The 21147-nt window shown below is 37.5% G+C and overlaps 1 protein-coding gene across 3 annotated transcripts in view; it reads left to right on the top strand.

Annotated features, from left to right (window-relative positions):
- CLINT1 (clathrin interactor 1) overlaps positions 1-21147 on the top strand; it is a 53925-nt gene that overhangs the window by 9524 nt on the left and 23254 nt on the right. For all 3 annotated transcript variants that reach the window (XM_068409523.1, XM_068409525.1, XM_068409526.1), the window contains exons 2-3: positions 18866-18970; positions 19627-19723. In XM_068409523.1, coding sequence (XP_068265624.1) covers positions 18866-18970; positions 19627-19723 — 202 coding nt within the window. The remainder of the gene's footprint in view (positions 1-18865; positions 18971-19626; positions 19724-21147) is intronic.

Below are 21147 nucleotides of genomic sequence, written 5' to 3'. Positions count from 1 at the left end.
CCCCATCCTGTCAAGCTGTTTAGAAGCATCGTAATGTACATTACAGACTGTTCAGTGTTCCCTCTCAAGACATAACTTTGTATTTAGTAAACATACATCCCTATGTGATTCTTGGGATGTGTGTGTTTTGTGTTTCTGTGAGACTACTCAGTTGAAGGTTTCTCTTAAGTCCATTTTGAATGTAAAGAGAAGATAAAGGCTTTTGATAACTTTAGATAATTTTATTTGAGTTGCAGTGGGTGGATGCATCTTTTGAAAAATAAATTACATTCTTCTTAACTTACATCTGTGAATAGAGCTGATACCTTAATGATTGCTGTCACTTTTAATTATTCCTTGTTTTGATGATTATTTTAACTGTTCCTCCATATGATCATGCAAAGGGGGAGGGGGGGATCCCTCTGTTCAAAAGTGTTTATTGTCTAAATGAGTTAACTTCTATCACAGTAGTTTCTCTCACCTTACTACCAAACAGATCATTGTGTTTCTTGAGACAGCTTGAAAACTTAGTGCTAATAGACTTCTAATTGGAAAGTGGAGGCTCTTAGCCTTTAAACTGCCAGTGTCAGGTTTTTGTTAATTACATGGTAACTATAACTTATTTCTGTAGCTGAAGACATTAGATCATAAAAATCCAGTTATCTTACCATTAGTGAGTAAATAAATAAATAGTCCCTGTATTGAAACATAGTGAAATTGGTTTGTTGTAAATACACAGTGTAATGTGAAATTATCATCTGTATGTGGGCAGGAACTAGAAACTGGGGCTCGGAGGCAAATGGAACAGCTCTTGTTACCTTTTTAGGACATAAGAGTTACTTGATCTCCTGGAGGAACCAGTTTAACAAATGATACCTATGAAAGGCGAGGAAACATCATTATCCTCCACAAATAAACATGGCTTGGCATTTTGAAAGTTAATTTGTTTGTAATTTGCCAGACTCATTCCACAAAAGAATGCTTGCTTTGAGTAAAAATGCATGTTTGTGAACTTCTGGGTTTTTAGTTTGCCAAGCTACCCTTTTTATTTAATGTGAGGTACCAATCTGAAAATTTTAATGAAATAATGAAAGTTAATATCATAACATTGATATCTTAATACTTATTCTGAATGGTGTGTTCTTACTGCTTGTGCCCATTTTTGGATACTCTGCTGTGAATAGCTGTAGAAGGACACTCTGCCTTTAACTATTAGCCAAAGTTATTTTGTCCAGCTGCTTAATATGGTAGTAGAAGGATTTCTACATTGTGACCTGTCTTCACAGAACATTGAATGACAAAAGAAAATAGGTATTAAGCTAATTTAGTCTATTTAGGATTATATTGACTGCTTCTTATTCTTAGATACACTTGTTGCAGGACAGAAACATAGTAATTTGGGGTTATTAAAGGATGAACAATCTGAAGTAGGAAAAGACTAGATATGTTTTTAAAACAATTTGTTAATTTACTGGCTGCAGTATAATAAGCTGAAAACTAAGTAGTTGTGCAATTCCTAGGAACTGCATTTGAATTGATTTACGGTCTGTGCAAGTAGTTTTTTTGTTCATGTGCTTTTTTCCTTTTCCTTGTAGTAATTATTCTGGCATGGTTTAGTGAGAAACCTCAGTTTTGTCTTTCTAAAGAACCACCTGAAATCAAAGACTTTTTTATGGCAAACAAGACTAAAACATATCCCAGTAATAGTCCTAGAAGACACAGTATATAGTAATAAAACTTGACAGGGCAGGAGGTAGTGGGCACAAATTACAACACATCAAATTGCATCTGGACAGAAGAAAACACTTTTTTTACTGTGAGGGTAGTCAAACACTGGAGCAGGTTGCCCAGAAACGCTGTGGGGGCTCCATCCTTGGTGATATTCAGAACCTATCTAGATGTGGTCTGGTGCAACCTGCTCCTGCTGAGCCTGCTTGAGCAGAGTGGGTGGGCTAGGGGATCACAAGAGCTCCCTCCCAGCTTCAGCTGTTCTCTGGTTCTGACTCAGCTCTCTGTAACCATAAGAGCTCTTTACAGAATACTAAAATGAAGATCAGCTAGAATATATCAAATGAAAGTGGACTGAGAAGGTATGACAACCCTGTATTTCCTAACACTCAGTTTGGGGGGAAAAAAACACTTCACTATTTCTGCCAATGGAAATAGCGTGAGTGACACAATGTGCATTGTGCAGCCCTTCTACAGTATTTCAATATTGTTTCATATGCTCTGAACCTCATCTATAATTCTTGTATCAATTGAACTATTTTGATGTGCTTTTCATTATATATGGTGTACTTATCCCATGTAATAAGATGTTATAGAAGAAATAGTGGGGAACGGCTGATTGTCAGAACTGGTTGTCAGCATAACTTTATTATGATTATACTAAATTAAATTGATCAGGAGATGCCAACTAATTTAATGGGAGCAATGTGAAGGGAAAAATAGTTCTTATAGGTCTATTGTATGAGGTGTACATGTATTACAAAGCATATCTGTCTTGGTTTAAGACAGATTTTAGAAGACTGAAGAATACAGTAGAACCTGGAATATTTTTTTTTCAGAAAATTTTGGATAAATCTGTCAGTGTCCCAATTTAAAACAGTGTGGTTAGCAGAACTCCATTATAGGCCAAGCACAAAATAACACAGGCACAGCTGAATGGATGGGCAACATGCTGAAGAAAAGTTTTTTCAGACCAAATTAACAAGCAAACTGTGTCAATCCCATGAACTGAAAATTCAGGACTAAAGGTGTGAGGGCGGAGAAAGAACAGGAAAGAGGACTGTATTGCTTGATACCCTCCTACCCCGTGTGGATGGCAGAGAGGCGATGTGGGCAGGAAACATGACAGCAGTGGGTGACTTCATGTATCCTATGTAGGTTAGATACATGTTGCATCAGCATCTTACACTGAGAACAGTACGTGTTAGATGATCAGTGACTGGTTCTCCAAAGAGCTAGGCAAAAAGAAGTGGTAAGCCTTGACTTGAGCCCGGGCCATGTGTTGATTCTGGTTCAGGGTATTACTTGCGGAGCCACTGTGTAATAGTGAACACAAAGCACTTGGATTAAAAGTCTTTTTGTGAGTAACAGAAGCATAAAGAAAAAAACCTATTTTTTTGGGTATGTTTTTCAAAAAGGTTGCCTACATAAAAATGAAGAATTTTTTTTTTTTAAAAGAAAACTTTCAAGGGCATGCTGAAGAAGAATCCTTGCAGGTGATGTGGAGATAATGAAAATGCTGTATTGGTGGCTCATAATGAAACTGTTATCACTTCTCAAAGACCGTGATGAAAAAGAAACACCACTGGTGAAGAGGAGGGTTAAGGTAATAAGTCAAAACAAAAACATGTATTTCAGGAAGCTTGAAATGTCCATTAGAAGAAAACGCGAAGTTTAGAGTTGCTGGTCATTCTCGTGTAAAACCAAAAATGAGACAGGTGAGCAAGTTTGAAGAACAACTTGAGAAAGGCAAACGACCTAGTTCAAAACAAATTGGAAGCAAGAAGTCAGAGAGCGCCTTTAGGGCCGCTAGATCCTGAAAGAGTACTGGCAAAGGTGAAGGCATAGCAGGAAATCCCCCTGAATTCTTTGCCCCTGGCTGTAAACTGTTGGATGCTCACAGCTTATTCTGCAGAATTATCACTGCATACTTGTCTTGCCTAATATCGTATAAAAAAGTAATCTTTTGACACCATCAGAGATTCTGATACTGAACAGGTTTCCCCTTGCGCAGCCCTACTTATACTAAAGAAGTACAAAGTACTCACTGGGAGACTGCAAAGTCTTAATTGCACTTGAATTTATAAGATGTTGAATTTCTTGTTCTTACTTGTTAGCACAGTGAGGTGCAGGGAAAGGCTTAGTTTTTGAATAGCTCCCTTCCTAGGAAAAGAGAGGTACTCTTGGAGACACTGAAGCACAAGTTTAAAGGGCCTTGATTGTGTTCCTGTTGCGGCTGTGTGTAGTGGAGTCAAGAAATAAGGTTCTGGCATCCAGACATACTCCACGTAGTCTTACTTAAAGACAGCATCGTCCTTAAATTGTCTGGCAGACGTAATGGTCTTTTCTGGGTTGGATTTCAGTATTGGATATGGAAGGAAACACTGCAGGTGCATTAGAGCTATCGAGTGTAGCGGGTATTGTAGCACTGTATAGAATAGTGGAATGGTTCTTGCTTTCAGCTTCCAATAGTAAACAAGCAGACTGTAAGGAACCAATTTTGAGAAGAGAATCTGATCAGCTTCTCTGTAGTGACATCAGTATTCATTTTCTGACTTTATTTTAATTATTTTCATAAATAAAAGGCCTGGAATCTGATGTTGAGGTTGTGGGGGTTTTGTAAACAACAGCAACTGATGTGTTTAGAATAAGATCAGTAAATGATAATGCAGTTCACTTTAGAAAAACAAAGATAATAGACTCAAGTGTGTGTCTCTCCTACTGAATACCTCCTGCATAGCAATTCCACTGAAAAACACTTTAATAAATGAAGGAAAACAACTGGTTATGAGCCTGCAATTTGATAACTTTGTGTAAACTGTTGCCTCCTCTTCTTTTCTCCTACTCTGAAAAGTGCAGTGCAGCTTCTGCCTCACTCTTAAGACATTTTCCAGGACACAGGGCTGTATTAAAACAGCAACTGAAGGTTTTCTCGTTTAGTTGCTTCACTTGCTACTTGGACCATACTTCTAGATTTTGTTGTTGATGAGATGCACGTCTCCAGCTTTATTAAGTAATATGACATTAATACTTTGCTACATCACAGGTGAAATGTGACGCTGTACAGAGTCATAGCTCTGTGGCTGCAGGTAGAAGGAAACTGCGAGCCGTTCGAAGCTAGCCTGGGTGTTAAAGGGTAGAGCGCAACTTGTGTTGTAAAAATAGGGTGTGTTTGACATGTATGGTTTACATGCAGTTGAGATGCTGTTGTCTGACTCTGGTTGCCTTGAGCCTGAAGGGATAGAGAGAGGAGCTGGCAGGAGTTAGAGCCCTTGGACAGGCTGGAGGGAACACGGGTAGCGGTTTCAGAGCGGGACTCCAGAGAGATGTGGTAACCTTACCTCTACCTTGCCTGTGCATCTGATAGAGCTTATAACAGGTGCTTACTGCTGTCTTACAGGAGTTACCTCTACTCAGGTTCATTCCTCTCAAAAAGATTGCAGAAGAAGATTGATATTGCAAAGTACAGGGGTGCCTGGGATGTCATAGTGCCAAAGTGATTATACAGTAGCAGGGATTGATCAGTTGGTGTGTTAAAAGCTTCAGCGCCTGCATTGTTTAATCTTTAATCAGCCCTCCCTAGTGGAACAGCTAGCATGTGTTTAGACTAATGCTTAATTTGTAATAAATTTGGAATTAGGGCAATGTTTTAATGGTACTCGGCTTGCAAAGAAGGGATAGCTGAAACTACAAGGATCATTAAGCGTGGTCCCATTGATGTTGGGGGTCTGTGTTTTTTGGCAATATTAAACTCCATATTATTTCATGTATGTTCTTCTGTCCACACTAAATACTCTGTCAGTTGACAAATATTTGAAACAATTATTTGAGTAAGGAAAGTTTGGATTATTTAGAATTCAATGTGATAAGTAACACTGAATAGGTCTGCGCCATTCATAGGTGTAGTAACTACCAGGCAGTGTTACTGCTTTTCAGAATGAAATCTCTTATCTGAAACTATTCAGCTAATATACTTTAAGCATGTATATAGCATCAGGAGGTTTTCTTGACCAGTTATTGCATTACTGTAAAATTACAACTCTTACATGCTCTTCGTGCTGTCAGGAAACCCTAGTATGAAGTTTGTTGGTGAACACATTTCACATGAATAGCGAGTGAACAGTTACAAATAGCTCAGAACTGCAGAAGCTTTAGAGGTGAGGGGGGCTAATCAAAGGAGCAGTATCCTCTGAGGGTCGTGCTAAAGTACTAATGGTAGAGCTCTTTTGACACTTGAAAACTTAGAGCTTGTTTTGGGAGTAGGAGACACGTCTTAAGTACAGAGGTCCTCTTGCAACATTCTGGAGGGTTTGGAGTGTCATAGCTACTGGTAGAGTATTCTTTTTCTTGCGAGGCTGTTTTTTGTTTGTTAGTTTGTTTGGGTTGTTTTTTTGGTTTTTTTGTTTGTTTTTTTTTTTTCCCTCCCCATCTTCCTCCTCTATCCAAGGTCACTCTCAAGATTTTTTTATGGTCAAAAATAGGAAGTTTGAGGTACACAAGTGAGTTGAAGTTACACATCCTCAAAGCTTACTGTTGCCTCATGTTGGGTGTAACTACAACATGCTTGTCTTTTGGAAACTTTTACCCCTTTTATTTCTTGCTTTGAAAGAAGGATAAGACCTCATTCTTGTTGTCAGTACTTCTCTCTCAACATTAAAATATTGTACCCCAATCCTGAAAGCTCGCTGTCTGGGAGTACTTGTGAGTCTCTGTGTTGAACGTTTCTGTACACACTGAAAATACTTCAGCTGTGGGATTGAATACGGTATCTTTGTGCATACAAAGAAGGAAGTAGCGCTAGATACCTTGTTCAGAAGGCAGCTTACGCAACACATTATGAACACCTGAAATGAGCTTTTTATTTTCAGGGAAAGTTACTCTTGAAGTTATATGAATGCAACAAAGTACAAAGAAACACAGTTGATGGGATGGTGTAAGCTATAGTGAAGAATGTTTCAGTCTCTCTTGAAATAATGTATTTAAATTTTAGTTTTATGTTATAATTGTATAGCAGTGTTTATTGGGATTGACTTGTTTAATATGTATAAAAAACACTCTACAGAAAGTGTGTTTTTAGTTAGATTTCTGTTGCTATTTGTCCTACTTAGTTAAACATTTGTTTTCAGAGTAAGTCATGTTACCTGATTGGATCACAAACATGGGAAAATTAAAGATGCAGCACTTGACAGAAAATACGTAGTGGCTCTTGCTGAGTATTGAAGGAGGAAGTGCAATCTGACTGAATGCTGTAAAGAAATGTAGTTAACTCTAAAAAATGTTTTTAAAATTTTTGCAGCTTGTTGTTACAGAAGAAAAAAATCTGAAGTGTAAGGAGCAGAGTAGCAAAGTAAATCTGAGGACTGAGCAAAACCAAATCTAGTCATGTGATTACAACATACTTATGGAAATATCTTTAGTTCTGCAGTTACAAAAAGTTATCCAAGTTTTGTAATTCCACTTCTTTTGACTATATGGCTGCTATTGTTTAAACATAGTGTATTGAACTTTGAAAGCAATTAAATCCACAGGAATAGGAGCTACGAAGCAGTGACTTCAACCTGATAAGCCAGATGTGTGCTCAGATGAGTGCAAGGAGACTGAAAACTTGCAAAGGGCAGTACCAGTGTCGTCTTTCTGTCTGAATGAAAAGCAGAGTTGCTGTTCTAGCATGTAACTATCCCACCAAAGTGTCAAATGTTGCCTGAAAGGCAGCTTTTTTTCCACTTATTTCTGAAATTGGTTTTCATGATTAAGATTAATCGGATTTGTCATAAGAATGGTTTAGGTGTAATTGTACTCTCAACTAAAATTTGAACTAAAAAATGTGACCTAAAAACTAATACTGAAAAACAATGGAAATACTATTGTGGTATTCTTACATTGTAAGTTAAAAGGAAATATTTTGATTTGTTTTACTTGCTGGAGTATAACATTTATTTTGGTAAGTCACTTTTTAAAGAAGGCTTTTTGAATGAAGTATAATAAGCAAAATGATAAAACTTACTAAGCCTTTTAAAATGGAACTGCGGAAATGTGTATTTGGAGTGAAGATAGTCTAATCATTGAAGATTAGAGGATGCTAACTGAAGAATGTTAGAGTGGGTGTTTGGAACCAAAATATCCCCTAAAGAACAGGGAAATAAAGAAATGAGCTTGGGCTTTAGATGAACAAATACTATATGTAGAGGTGGTACAAAGCCACAATGTATCCATTGGCAAAATCCTCAGTGAGTTTGAGAAGTTATTTACCACCACATATTGCCAGTCTACAATTGTTGACAAATTAAGATATTTAAAGCAGCCATGTATCTGTTGGTGTAAACCACAGGGATGGTTTTATATAAGAAGAATATGAAAATATTAATGCTTACATACTGCAGGGAGTCTGCATTAGGAGAGATGAAATCAGTAGTAAATCAGCTTGGGGGGGGAAAGTGTTCGTTCCTTGCACACATATGCTTGAAAACTACCATGTAATTAGTCCCCTCACATTCCCAACATCTGTAAAAACGTGAAGAATATAGCAAGCTGCAATGGGGTAACTTTTGAAAGGGGGGGCAACTTTGAAAGGGAAGACTTCAGCAACGTGCAGTGGTGGTTTCTGTAAGTGAGAGATCTTCCAAGTTCTCTAATAGGCTTCAATTTAATTCTTAAAGTCACTGTCCTTTTTGAAAGTGTGTGTGCATGGTGGACTTTGGGTTATCTTGTTTACTTGGTAGTCTTTTGTGATTAGAAGTTGTAAGGCACAGGAAATAGCTTTATAGTTCCTTCCTCCCGCAAGTTGTAATTCATTTGTGGCCATCAGGATGTTTTTCTTGGCTTATCTCTTTCTGTGCAGTTTGCTTTGCACATCTGCCACATAAATTATGAAACTGTTAACTTGAAAAGCTGAAAATATATTTCAGATCCTACTGTACCGTAATGAAGACTGTATTGTTGGTCAGAAAGAGCATAATTGCAAGTTGCACAGAAAGTCTGTAAAAATACCCAGTATTCATGTACCAAATTGACTAGTGTTATATTTGTAATGCTCTTGAGGAGTGGCTTAAAAATAAGAAACTTCCAAGGGTCAAGTATAAGCTAATGTTGCACTGTTACCTCTGTGTAACTTGAGGTATTTCACCAGGCATTTTGGCAGATGGGTACCCATCTGTTTCTTCATTAAATGTGGACTGCTGGCTTCATATTTGGCATCCATATGTTTCATCTGTAAGGCTCTAAATCTAAGCTGCGTGTTTTATAACAAAAGTGACATTACTGACAGGAGCAAAATGAAAACGCATTAAGTTTGTTACATGTTTTTTAGTTCGTTTGTCTTCACCAAGCAAGGAGAGAGAAGCTGGCTGACGTTGAATGTACGAGTTCACTGCAGGGAAGAGCAGCACCATCTTTATTTTGAAGGCAATTGATATCTTTTTCTCTGAATAATTGTTAGTAAAATTAGGTACTTAAATTCCTGCATGTCCATTATATTGTTTGGGAAAACAGGTGGATAAATTATGTTTTATCTTTTTATCCTCCGTCTGTGAACCGGTCTGCATGTTGAGTTTGCTAAGGTAGTGACAGACTGTTGCAGGGCAATGAAATCTGGTGCTGAAGTGCGTCTTTCTATTTGACTTTGTCTTAAATCCTTTCAGTTTCTTGAAACACAAGTTTGAACCAGTGGTCAGCTTTAATCCTTCAGAGCTTGAAGAGATGCTAACAGAAATAAGTGGAGTTAATACCTGATGCACCTTTTTGCGAGGTGCTTCTTGCATGGTGTGCTGGTCCCTAGTGGGTTGGGAGGTGGTGCCGTGCGGATCAGGGTCATTTCTTTTTTAGCTTACCAATTCAAATGCGCTTCCGAAGTATTTCATGCCCAGATGGATAAGTATTAAATGATTTTTTTAATAGGCAAAAATGTTTCTGGAAACTAATTAACAATTTAATAGATGCTAAGATTCCCACACCTGGGAGTGGGGGAGACGTATCCTGTACTCAGGCGAGTTGCATAGCTTTTTTAGGTACTGTGTACTCTCAGTGATTGAAACTAACTTCTGCACACATTAAAAATGGATCATTTAATATTAAAATAACTTTTTAGCATTCTCAGAAACCTTTCCATCTTTTTCCAATCCTGCTTTACAGGAACCTTTTAATCTAGATACTAAAAATAGTTTAGATGCATGGCTCATAGAAGATGAATGGTGGGGGTAAGATGGTGTGTTCCCTCCCCTCCAAAGGCTTCATCTGAAATGCATGTGTGCCTGTGGGTGGGGGTCTTTTGGATAACTGTGTATTGTGACAATGTTACTGGGGTCTGCCTTATCTCTCCTCCAGATATGAGTGTTCACTTTGCTCATATTATTTTATAGTGTGTTCGTTCTTTTTTTAAAAAACTAAGATGCGTGCAGTATTAAACGTCTAAAAGCAAAGCTATGTTATACGTATTTTTTTTTTTTGCCTTAAGTTGTCAGCCCATGTACTGATTTTTGGGAAATCTGAAAAGAAATTGCTGCTGTTGTGGTTGGGTAGTATTCCTAAAACATGCACCATGGCTCAGTTAAACAATAGCTAGTGGGTCCCTATCGTGTCTTGTAGTGGAAGACTGCTAGCTTCTCAGCTGAAAGGGAGCAGACAACCCAACTGTTCGGAGAAAATAAGCTGCTGGAAGACAAAGCCAGCACTTTAACTGTAGGAGCAGAGTATTAGCTCAGCCTCCAGATGTAACTTAGTGCTGCCTTTGTTCAGAGGTTTATGTTGAAGCTGCCACTGTGCTGGTAACAAACCATCCATATGAGAAAGTACTGTTCTTATCTATGTGCCTTTCCATAAAAATCATAGCAATGTTTAGATGGAGATACGCAAGATGAATAAATGAACCAGCTGCGTGTGTTCTCCCTTATTCAGTTAGAGTTAGAGCAAACTTTCCTTATGCTGTAATTTAATGGTTTCTTAACTATTTATTTTTCAGATGCCATTTATGGTCCTTTCTGGTTGGACAATGCAATCTATTCATTTTTAAATCCAAGAAGCACAGCACAGAGCTGCGCAAGTGTATTCTTATTGGGTTTTGCCCATGTGGACTTTAGAGACCGTTACTGTAACAGTCTTCTTTGCTATGTCATCAAGTGAGGTGATGAGATGTTATTCTGAGTCAGTAACATCTGTTCTGTCATGCACCAAATTTAAAGTTTGCTTTGCTTTTATTCACTGTGAAAGTCATAGGAAATGTGGAGAAGACTGTCTAAAAATAAAGAAGCTACTAACAAAATTACAGAAAGAATGAGATTAAAGTATTAGTATATGAGACTGCCTATTGAAAGGATAATGCTAAACAGGTGGTTATTTTAAAAGATAAAATTACGTTGTGTCTGTTTTGGCACCTTAAATAACAAAAGGTTAAAATATTTGTTTCTTGCAAGACTTTGATGCCACACTCCATAGTGCTGTACAATAACAGAGCTTCTGTTGTCCTCTGTTCATCCAGACCCCTTCTCCTCTAAGAGACTAATTTTTTTTCTTTAAAAAATATAATTTCTTTAGTATTGCTATTTGTTTGAATAGTATTAATGTTCAAACTATATGCATGATAGACATACATGTGTGTATCACTTGATTTTTTTTTTTTCTTCTGCACTTAGTCTTTAAATATATATTTGCAGAATGGTGTCTCATTGGAAACTGTTAATGGTGGTAAAATGTAGAAAGTTCCTCATCTCAGCTTTTAGTATTTTAGTGTTCCCAGTTGTAAAATTAAAAAAAGGAAAACAGAAGGTGCATAATCCAGTGATGTCCTTGGAGTAATAGTTAAAGGCGTAATATTATGCACATAGGAGTCTCATGTATACATGATCTTGTAATTGATTTGAAATATACATTGAAAAAAAATTTTTAACTGTGTAACCAGGTTTCTTGTTCCTGCTGCTCAGTCCCTCAGCACAGTGGGCAGCTTCCCAGAGGTTTGAGAAGTGTTTCTAATTAGGCTTACCCTGTCCAATCCAATACCTTTATCATCACTATAAAGAAACTGTTGTAATGTACCCTCTCTGTGACTTCTGTTTATTTTAGTTTTCACAAGATTAGACATGGCATTTCACAAATCTTCTGTGGATCTAATGTCCAGAATTGTACTTGTGTCCTCAGTGACACCACCCACATCAATAGCAACTCTAATCCTAATGGTGCTTTTAATGGAGTGGTCTGACTCTTGCCTCAGGGCATATTCAAGGCTTTTAAGTTTGTGCAGAAACATTGACTAAGATCTGTTAGGCTTTCTGATTCCTTAATATATTTTAAAGTTCCTTTCTGAATGGATGGATGGATAGATATTTATTATTCTTTCATTACCTTTAATGTATAAATACATTTTTTTTCTCATGGCGCTTATTTTCCTCAATTGCAGGTTTCCTATGCACATGCTATTTAAAGGTTTCTGCATGTTTAAGGCTGCTGATATTTGAGCATTAATACAAAGTGCTAAGTTTACATGTCATTTGAAGATCTGAAACTTTGTGAGATATAGCGTGCTACTCCTTTCCTGATGAACACTTATCTTAGGAGTACTTCCTTCACAGAATCACAGAATGTTAGGGATTGGAAGGGACCTCGAAAGATCATCTAGTCCAATCCCCCTGCCGGAGCAGGATTGCCTAGACCATATCACACAGGAATGCATCCAGGCGGGTTTTGAATGTCTCCAGAGAAGGAGACTCCACAACCTCTATGGGCAGCCTGTTCCAGTGTTCAGTCACCCTCACCGTAAAGAAGTTTTTGCTCATATTTATGTGGAACCTCCTGTGTTCCAGCTTGCACCCATTGCCCCTTGTCCTGTCAAGGGATGTCACTGAGAAGAGCCTGGCTCCATCCTCTTGACACTTGCCCTTTACATATTTATAAACATTAATGAGGTCACCCCTCAGTCTCCTCTAAGCTAAAGAGACCCAGCTCCCTCAGCCTCTCCTCATAAGGGAGATGTTCCACTCCCTTAATCATCTTCGTGGCTCTGCGCTGGACTCTCTAGCAGTTCCCTGTCCTTCTTGAACTGAGGGGCCCAGAACTGGACACAATATTCCAGATGCGGCCTCACCAGGGCAGAGTAGAGAGGGAGGAGAACCTCTCTTGACCTGCTAACCAAACCCCTTCTAATACACCCCAGGATGCCATTGGCCTTCTTGGCCACAAGGGCACACTGCTGGCTCATGGTCATCCTGCTGTCCACTAGGACCCCCAGGTCCCTTTCCCCTACACTGGTCTCCAACAGGTCTGTCCCCAACTTGTACTCATACATGGGGTTGTTCTTGCCCAGATGCAGGACTCTACACTTGCCCTTGTTATAGTTCATTAAATTTCTCCCCGCCCAACTCTCCAGCCTGTCCAGGTCTCTCTGAATGGCTGCGCAGCCTTCCTGTGTGTCAGCCACTCCTCCCAGTTTTGTGTCATCAGCGAACTTGCTGACAATGCACTCTATTCCCTCATCCAAGTCATTAATGAATATATTGAATAGTACTGGTCCCAGTACCGACCCTTGAGGGACTCCGCTAGACACAGGCCTCCAACTGGACTCTGTCCCATTGACCACCACTCTCTGGCTTCTTTCCTTCAGCCAGTTCACAATCCACCTCACTACCCGATCATCCAGACCACACTTCCTCAGTTCAGCTGCGAGGATGCTGTGGGAGACCGTGTCAAACGCTTTACTGAAATCGAGATAGACCACATCCACAGCTTTACCATCATCTATCCACCGGGTAACATCCTCATAAAAGGCTATCAAGTTGGTTAAGCATGACTTCCCCTTGGTGAAGCCATGTTGAGTGCCCCTAATGATCCCCCTATCCTTGATGTGCCTAGAGACAGCACCAAGGACAAGTTGTTCGAAAGAACATTGCTCCCCAAATGTAGCAGTGAACTGTAAGCTTCCTTCACGAGTGGTGATTTCATGCACTGGAATGTATTGTCAGGGTGATGAGGGAACAGAACACCACTGACCATGGAAAAAGTCTGGAAGATATAGGAGATACTGGGGAGCATGAAGTGGAAATATCTAGCTGTGTGGCATTCTTTTGGGAAGACCATGGGCATTGAAGGATTTACTCTTACTAGTGCTATATGCTGCATCCAAGGCTCTAGCAAAGTGTTGAAGCAAGTGAACAAAGGCAAAAATTGTTGCATCTTTTTCTTTAGCAGGTTTGCTGGTAGTGTATGTAAATCATTGTTATGGAATATTATTTGAGGGTTAACCTTAGAGTTTGGTGATTAGTTTTAGAGTAGAGACTAGCTGAGAAAATAGACTCCTTCCATTTCTATTGCTGACTGTGTTCAGAGCCTTGTGTTTCTGCATCCGTGTTTTCAAAGTGTTCCTGGTTCAAGGGCTATGATGCAGAGACTTAGGGGTTTGGGGTTTTTTTTTTCCTGTGTGGAACCAGGAGTGATTGATGTGGGATAATCAGTTCACAACAAAACTGGTTGTAGTGTTACCAATTGGAAGCTATTAGTAGAAGCAGTATAGTTATAGTTGTGTAATGTTTTATAAGTGATGATAATCTCCTAACAGATAATTGAGCTGACTTTGGTTACAGCATGTGAATGTGTAGAGAACACCTTGTGGTCCTGAACAATGAAAAATCTTCAGTCTGAAACAAACATTGCAATTATTTAAGCTTTTAATAGAATGTCGGGTGGAAATACGGTGATTTTACTTTCCTGGCATAAAAGTGATTTTTTTAAAAAAAATTTTTTATTAGTCTGGAAGAGGAAGTCTTTCACTATTTATTTTGTGGCTTTTTTATGAAAAAAAAAAACACTGAAGAAGTGCTGATATGTTACTGAGAGCAGAGTACACTTCGTCCTCACTAATATTGTTCTTCTGAGCATTAGTAGCTTGATTCATGTATTACTATGTAAGGTCAGAAGCCCCAGCAGAGTAGCAAAAAGACATCTGTCGGAGTCTTACACTGGAGTATGTTGAAATCAAACACAAACAGGAGTTTTCTGCAGATACATTTATCACTCACTGGTGTTTATGTGTATTTATGTCCACATTGTGAGTTACATTCAGTATCCATTGATACGGCAGGGGGGAAACCCCTCTTAGAGTATGCCTTAAAGTATGCCATCCTGTGAAGTGTTCCTTCAGTCTGTAAGGCTTTATTTTCAGGCAGGCCATCCACAAGCTATCTTTCATTTCCACGTTTCAAAGAATACTGCTCAGAGGACAATCTCAGACCTCTAGGATTTTTATCCCCTTATGCCTGGAAGCTGAAGTGCTTTTCAGACTGTAAAGGTTGAAGTGGCAGATAGTTGGTGAACTTTTCAGCTGGACCTTGGTAGCTTCTCTGATCCCCTTAGTTTTATATAGGTAGGTACGGAACTTCTTGTCGCCTCTTGTTTGTCTGCTTGCTCTCTCTAACACCAAGTAAACATCATCTTTACTTCAAATTATACATTTGAGGTATGTGCAATACTTCTCATCCCTCACAACCCTCTCCTCCCCTCTCTTGCTTATTTTCTGTTTTTTTTTTTTTTTAGCACACTGTAGGATATGGCATCTGGATCCAGATGACAGCTTTATCTCAATTTATAAATCTCAAAATGTAACTTAGAACAAAATTTGAAGCTATTTACAATTGGTTGAATCCTTTGAAATATTTTTCATTCTTTGAAAAATGCAGACAAAGTTGTGGACAAAGTAGTATTTTGGGATATTTAATCTATGGTACATCTATTCACATGTTAAAATGCAGTTTATATGATGCATGTAAAACTTAACATTTTTTTTAAAAAGGAAGCGTGTCTTATTGTCTGACAGAGTCAGAGGTGATCAGATACTTATAACTATTACCCACTGGCTTTTCACTAGCAGTATCCATTTATTCACGTGGAGGAATTTAGTCTCAGACTTGAGCTATCCATTCAGTGTTGCTGTGAATTGTAGATGCAAACATTTAAAGTTGAGCATTTTCATGTGAGAAATTAAAAGCTAACATTTTGCTCACCATCACCGTGCTTATTGTTTCACAGAGATGTGACAGTGCCCTCTCTTGGCTCTTCTGAACAGTTTTCTTTTTAAAAAAAGAAACAATACTGATATAATTTTTAAGGGGTGCAATAAAGAGTAAAAATCATCTGTTGAGACTGTCCATTATTTAATAGACTGAAAAGAAATGTAAGAGACAAACAGAAAAGAATGCAAGTTTGTAATGTTAATATCAACTCATTTATTTAGCTGTTTGGTGTGCCTTTATTTTGGATGTAACTTTCAAGATGCACTTCATGTGTTTAACGTCTTTGTCCAAGTCAAAAGTTTCTGTAAATGCGCTTGTCGCAAGATTCCGGTTGTGCAAGGTTGCAGTTAACGGTTTGGGGTAAATCCAAGTGCAGTCTCGCAGGTAATGGGGTGTTTTAAACTGGCTGCGAAGATCCTTTCTGTCAGTCCCGACTGATGCATGGCGATGTGTTTGCAGAGCAGGCTGCGACCCTGGAAGCTGCCCAGGATAAACTAATGGGAGAGCCCCCTCTGGTGTCTGACAGCGGCCTCGGATATTAAATTTATATCAATCACAGGAAGTCTGGGCAATCAAGCTAGTCACTTTTTCCCTTCACATCTGGACGTAAATTATTTTTTGTTGCGAAGGTCACAGGAATCATGGGTAGGGCATGGAACGAGGGCCATAGAAAACATGGGAAAGGAAGAATAAAACTGTATTTCCACCTTTTTAGAAATGGTTATTTTTAAGTGACCTGGAATGATGCCAAGCTATACAAGATTTTTTTTTTCCTTGAAGTTTACATTTGTTGCTGAATTAAATGTGGCTTAAAGATACTTTGTTTTGGAATGCTTTGTGCCATTAGATCTCATCTTGTCATTTATAACAGAGCTTTCTCCTAGCTGCTGAGAACAATAACTTTACTGCAGGATGGTTTTAGGAATAGAGTATGTGTCTCAACTTAGAGGGGTTTAACTGCACCTTCTTCTTTCTTTTGGCATTACTTAATTTCCTTTAGTTCCCTTCCGTTTCCCTCTTTCAACCTCGATGCCGCTTTAGCCATGTGATTTGAGTTCTTCCATAGCTAATGCTGGCATTATTTTTATATATATATATTGTTTTTTTTTACAGTAAGTTTGCATCTTTTCATGCATTTTCCAATCTTAAATTCTTTGCTCTAAGAAATGAAGGAAAGGCTTCATTTTATACTTCCTCCCCCCCAACTCCCCATCAAGTCTCTCAAACAAGCGCTTAAGGAGGAGTTATAAAAACAAACAGAACCTTTCCCTTCAACTCCCTGCCTTTCCTTGCTTCTCGGACAAGGGAACCAGTGTGCTGAAAGCTGCAAAGCGCTGAAGCCTGTAGCTTTGGGGTTGTGTGTTTCTTTTTTTTTTTTTTTTTTTATGTTCCATGCATATGGGAAATAAAGATGGTATTAACGTATGTTTATCTGTATGGTAAAGAAAATGTCAGAAAGAGAAGCTTGAGATGCATTTAGCGTAAATGAATTTATAAAACTGTAATTGCTGTTGTTCATAATACTGCTGTGTTCCTACCTGCTTTTTTTTTTTTTTTATAGATAGGTTCTCTTAGCTTGCTGATTATTTATTCAGTCATGTGGCTTATGCTCTCTTTAGACACAAAGTTGAATAAAATCATACATCAGAATCTGACAGCAGGAATTCTCATGCTGAGAATCCAAGATTAAGTCCAGGAATTTTATTCTGTTTTAACAATTACCTTCTGTGTCCTCTTTCAGACTTAAGGGGATCTCATTCTTGTTTCTGCTGTTTATAACTCTCAGTTCCAAGATCTTTGCTATCCTTACGCCAAACAAAATTGAACGGGTATTGCTTGAATGCTGCTTTGTGCCAACTCCTGCATGGACAGAGGGATGACTATTAAGCATCTTGATTTTTTTTTTTTTTTTTTTTTTTTCCTAGTCCTTTCAGGTTCACAGGAGGTTTTTAAGCAGCGAATTCCTTCTCCACATTGTATTATAATATCATACGAGCTTTCCTACAGTTTAATCAGTTTGACTTTATGGGATGGGTTGTGTGGGACGCAGTCATCTCACAGGGTTTTTTAGCTTCTGAAAGCAGTAGAATGTTGTACTTTTAACAGTTAAGTAAACTTTCAAACTTTTGATACAATAGGTGTAAACATGTAATTTCTAAGTTATTTTAAATACACTGCAAAGTACGTAGGGAAAGCAGAGGGCACGAGGTTTCCTTTTACTGATGTTTTCATTTCTATTGTGTGCTATAGTGCTCCATAATTGGAGAGCTGTTTTTCGAGCATTCTGATGTTTTGGGCCTGCTCGCTCACCTTAAAATATAAGGAAAATCGTTGCATTATCAAATACTTTTAGGAACATAAAGCGCGTTGCTGGGCTTGTAGTTGAACGTTACCAGTTTGAGATTCATTAAAAAAAAAAAAAAAAAAAATCACATATTGACTATTTTAATATAACCAATATAGAAAAATTGCTTCCTTTTTCCAAGATACATTTTTCTGTGAACTCTCAAACTATAGGAGCCTGAGCTACTTGCAGTATTTGCATTGCTTTAATTGTAATTAGAGTGCTCTGCAGCTTTTCTTCTTTTGCTGTTTTCCCTTAAATAAATCAAGATACAAAACAGACTTTCTAGTGAATCTCATCTCCCTTACTTCAATCTTCTGTGTGATTTTTTTTTTTTTAAATTTTTTTTTTTTTACTAATACCTGTTTGGTACTGATATTCGTGAGTTTCTCTTGTAGCATTCATAATTCAAAAAAAGAAATCTGCTTCTGATTGAGTTGTAAAGCCTCTTGCAAGTAACTGTACACCATACAAACCTGTAAGCAAACCCTGTCGAGTTGGGGAAGCTATCAGCTCTGACTGTAGTGGTTCAGTTTGGATTTTAACTTGACCAAAAGCTATTTTTACTGGACTGAATCCAGCTGTAATGTAATCCCTAGTTTCTCATCTGTATTCGTGAAGACTAATAGAATAGTAAAACCTTCTTAAAGATAACTTAAATGTGTTGTATAGTGTCCTCAGGGTAACTTCTGCACTAAAGATGTTTTCTTTCCCACCCTGTAGAGGTATCTCATTAAATGAGATGTGCACTAGTGTCATTATTAAGTTTTCATGTGTTTCTCAGTTTTGATGCTAATCTTCATGTGTGTTAATTTTTTTTCCTTTGCAGCACCAATGTGGTTATGAATTATTCAGAAATAGAGTCTAAGGTTCGAGAAGCAACCAATGATGATCCGTGGGGACCTTCGGGGCAACTCATGGGAGAGATTGCCAAGTAAGTGATAATTTGGCTCAGTGATGAAGAAAAGGAAGGTGCATTTTATACAGGAATATAAAATTTGCTGCTAAATCAACTCTGCGGTATGCTGACTGATAATGCTGAAAAGTTGCTGTAAATCAAGTCTTATTTTTTTAACGCTTAATCTTGTATTGAAAACTGTCAAACAAAAAAGTCAAAGTATTTTTGAAATTCTTGATTTTTATTTATGTAGCGTCATAATTCTTTCAATATATCTGATTTTTTTGGAGTGTTTATTTTCGAATTGCTATCTTGTGACTTTTCCAAAAAGAGCAAAACATGTCAAAATCTTCCTTGAGCTTTTTTTTTGTTAAAACAACTTTGGAAGTTGAGTGTTTGACTAGTTGCAGCGGTTATTAGGGTATTCATGTTAAACATTATTTTCTTTATAAATTAGTGAAGGTTCTTTTACTGCCTCAGCTTTTTAGAATTACTCTTTTTCTTTTGTAGTACTGGTATGTAAATTAATTCTCTGTGAGTAAGAAATAGCGAAAGCTTTTTTCCTTGTAATGTCATCAAATGTGAATGGGCTTAGATCAAGCCTGCCATCTACTGTCAGCCCTGAGTCTGAACAAGCTATTGTGGCAAAGCAGAGAATAAAATTTCTTTATTCCTTTTGTTTAATTCTTTAGGGCTACGTTTATGTATGAACAGTTTCCAGAACTTATGAACATGCTTTGGACTCGAATGCTGAAAGACAATAAAAAGAACTGGAGGAGAGTTTATAAGGTGTGTATGTATATGAACTGGAAGTATTCGAGACTTTGTGTTGGTCTACGAAGGACATAATGCTTGTTGCTCATATAATGTTCTGATGTAGTGTCTTGTTTAGATACTGCTATATCACTTACTCCACTAGCAACCTATAATTTCTGTCCTAACTGTATACTTTATAATTCTGTTACTGACATCAAAGATGTCTTTCAAATGAAGAAACCCAAAATTTCCGATTTTAGAAGTGTGTCTAAGATGCTACTTAACGAACATAATAGAGCAATTACATTTTGCTGATATTTAAGTATTGGAGTAGCATTCACATTTCTAATCTACCCAAAGGAGTTGTTATGGTGCTCCATGAGAAGCAGATGATAAGTTATTGTGCTGTCAGGAAATGTTTTTGAAGGAATTCAAGAATACCTGAAATAAAATGGAAACTAATCTTAATTTTCTGCCAATTCATAATTCTCTAAAAATTGTAGTTTGGCTTTGAGTGGACCAAATTTTCTTGCAGATATTATCATACGAGGCTTTTGTCTTCCTTGCATTTTGGAAGAAGAACTGAATCATTTGCATTTTTCTCGTCTTTGACTAATTAGCATGGTACAGAAACTTTTTGCTTAAGATTATATCATGCTGCACTTAAAGTGGTGTTCAATGTTCACTGAATTATGCAAATATAACCTAATTTTTTTAGAATTGATATATTAGACTAGCTTATATTTTGTTTTTCTTGATGCCACGATTATAACAAGACAGAATTAATTCTAAGGCATGGTTTGTGTTTTTCACAGGTGCTTGATGTTTTGTATTCATAGTAATTGTTTTCCCTGAAGTACAATATAAATTAATATTTAATGCTATCGCACATAACTACTTAATGTTATAAAGACTGCTTAGAATTGCTTATCAGGTTTGGATAGGTTGAAATATAATGATAGTTTTAGCTGATAAAGGCACTACTTTTTAGAAAGTGCATTAATTTTTTTTTTCTAGATAGAAATCCTCAACATAAAAAATTGCAATTAAAGTACTATTTAAACTTCATTTGTTGTGTCATTTGCTTAAAATTGTCCTGAAATGTGGTTTTGTATATCCATTGCATCCCGCAGAAGGCTGCTTATATTTCTGTAGGAGTTACTTTTCAGTGAAAAGCATTGAAAATTTATGAACAAAAGAGGCAAAAGAAAATGCTTCATTTAGCAGGGTTAACTTTTTCTTCTGAATGGCTAGTGCTGTCTTTTAAAATAAGCAGTAGCTAATGAAGGTAACTACTTGTGACTTAGTAATAACAAATTAGAGTTTGACAAGTAGAGTTTTGGTATTCTAAAGAGCAAAGGTGCATGTGGGGAAAACGTTGTGTTTTTTCTATGTGAACCCGTATAATAAGCGTTTATTTAAAAGGAGAAAGTCTTATTACTTACTAATTTGGGGAA

Source organism: Nyctibius grandis, chromosome 10 (genome assembly GCF_013368605.1).
Source record: "Nyctibius grandis isolate bNycGra1 chromosome 10, bNycGra1.pri, whole genome shotgun sequence".
Taxonomy (NCBI): Eukaryota; Metazoa; Chordata; class Aves; order Nyctibiiformes; family Nyctibiidae; genus Nyctibius; species Nyctibius grandis.
Note: the sequence above shows the minus strand (reverse complement) of the source record. Positions and strands in the feature narration are given on the sequence as shown.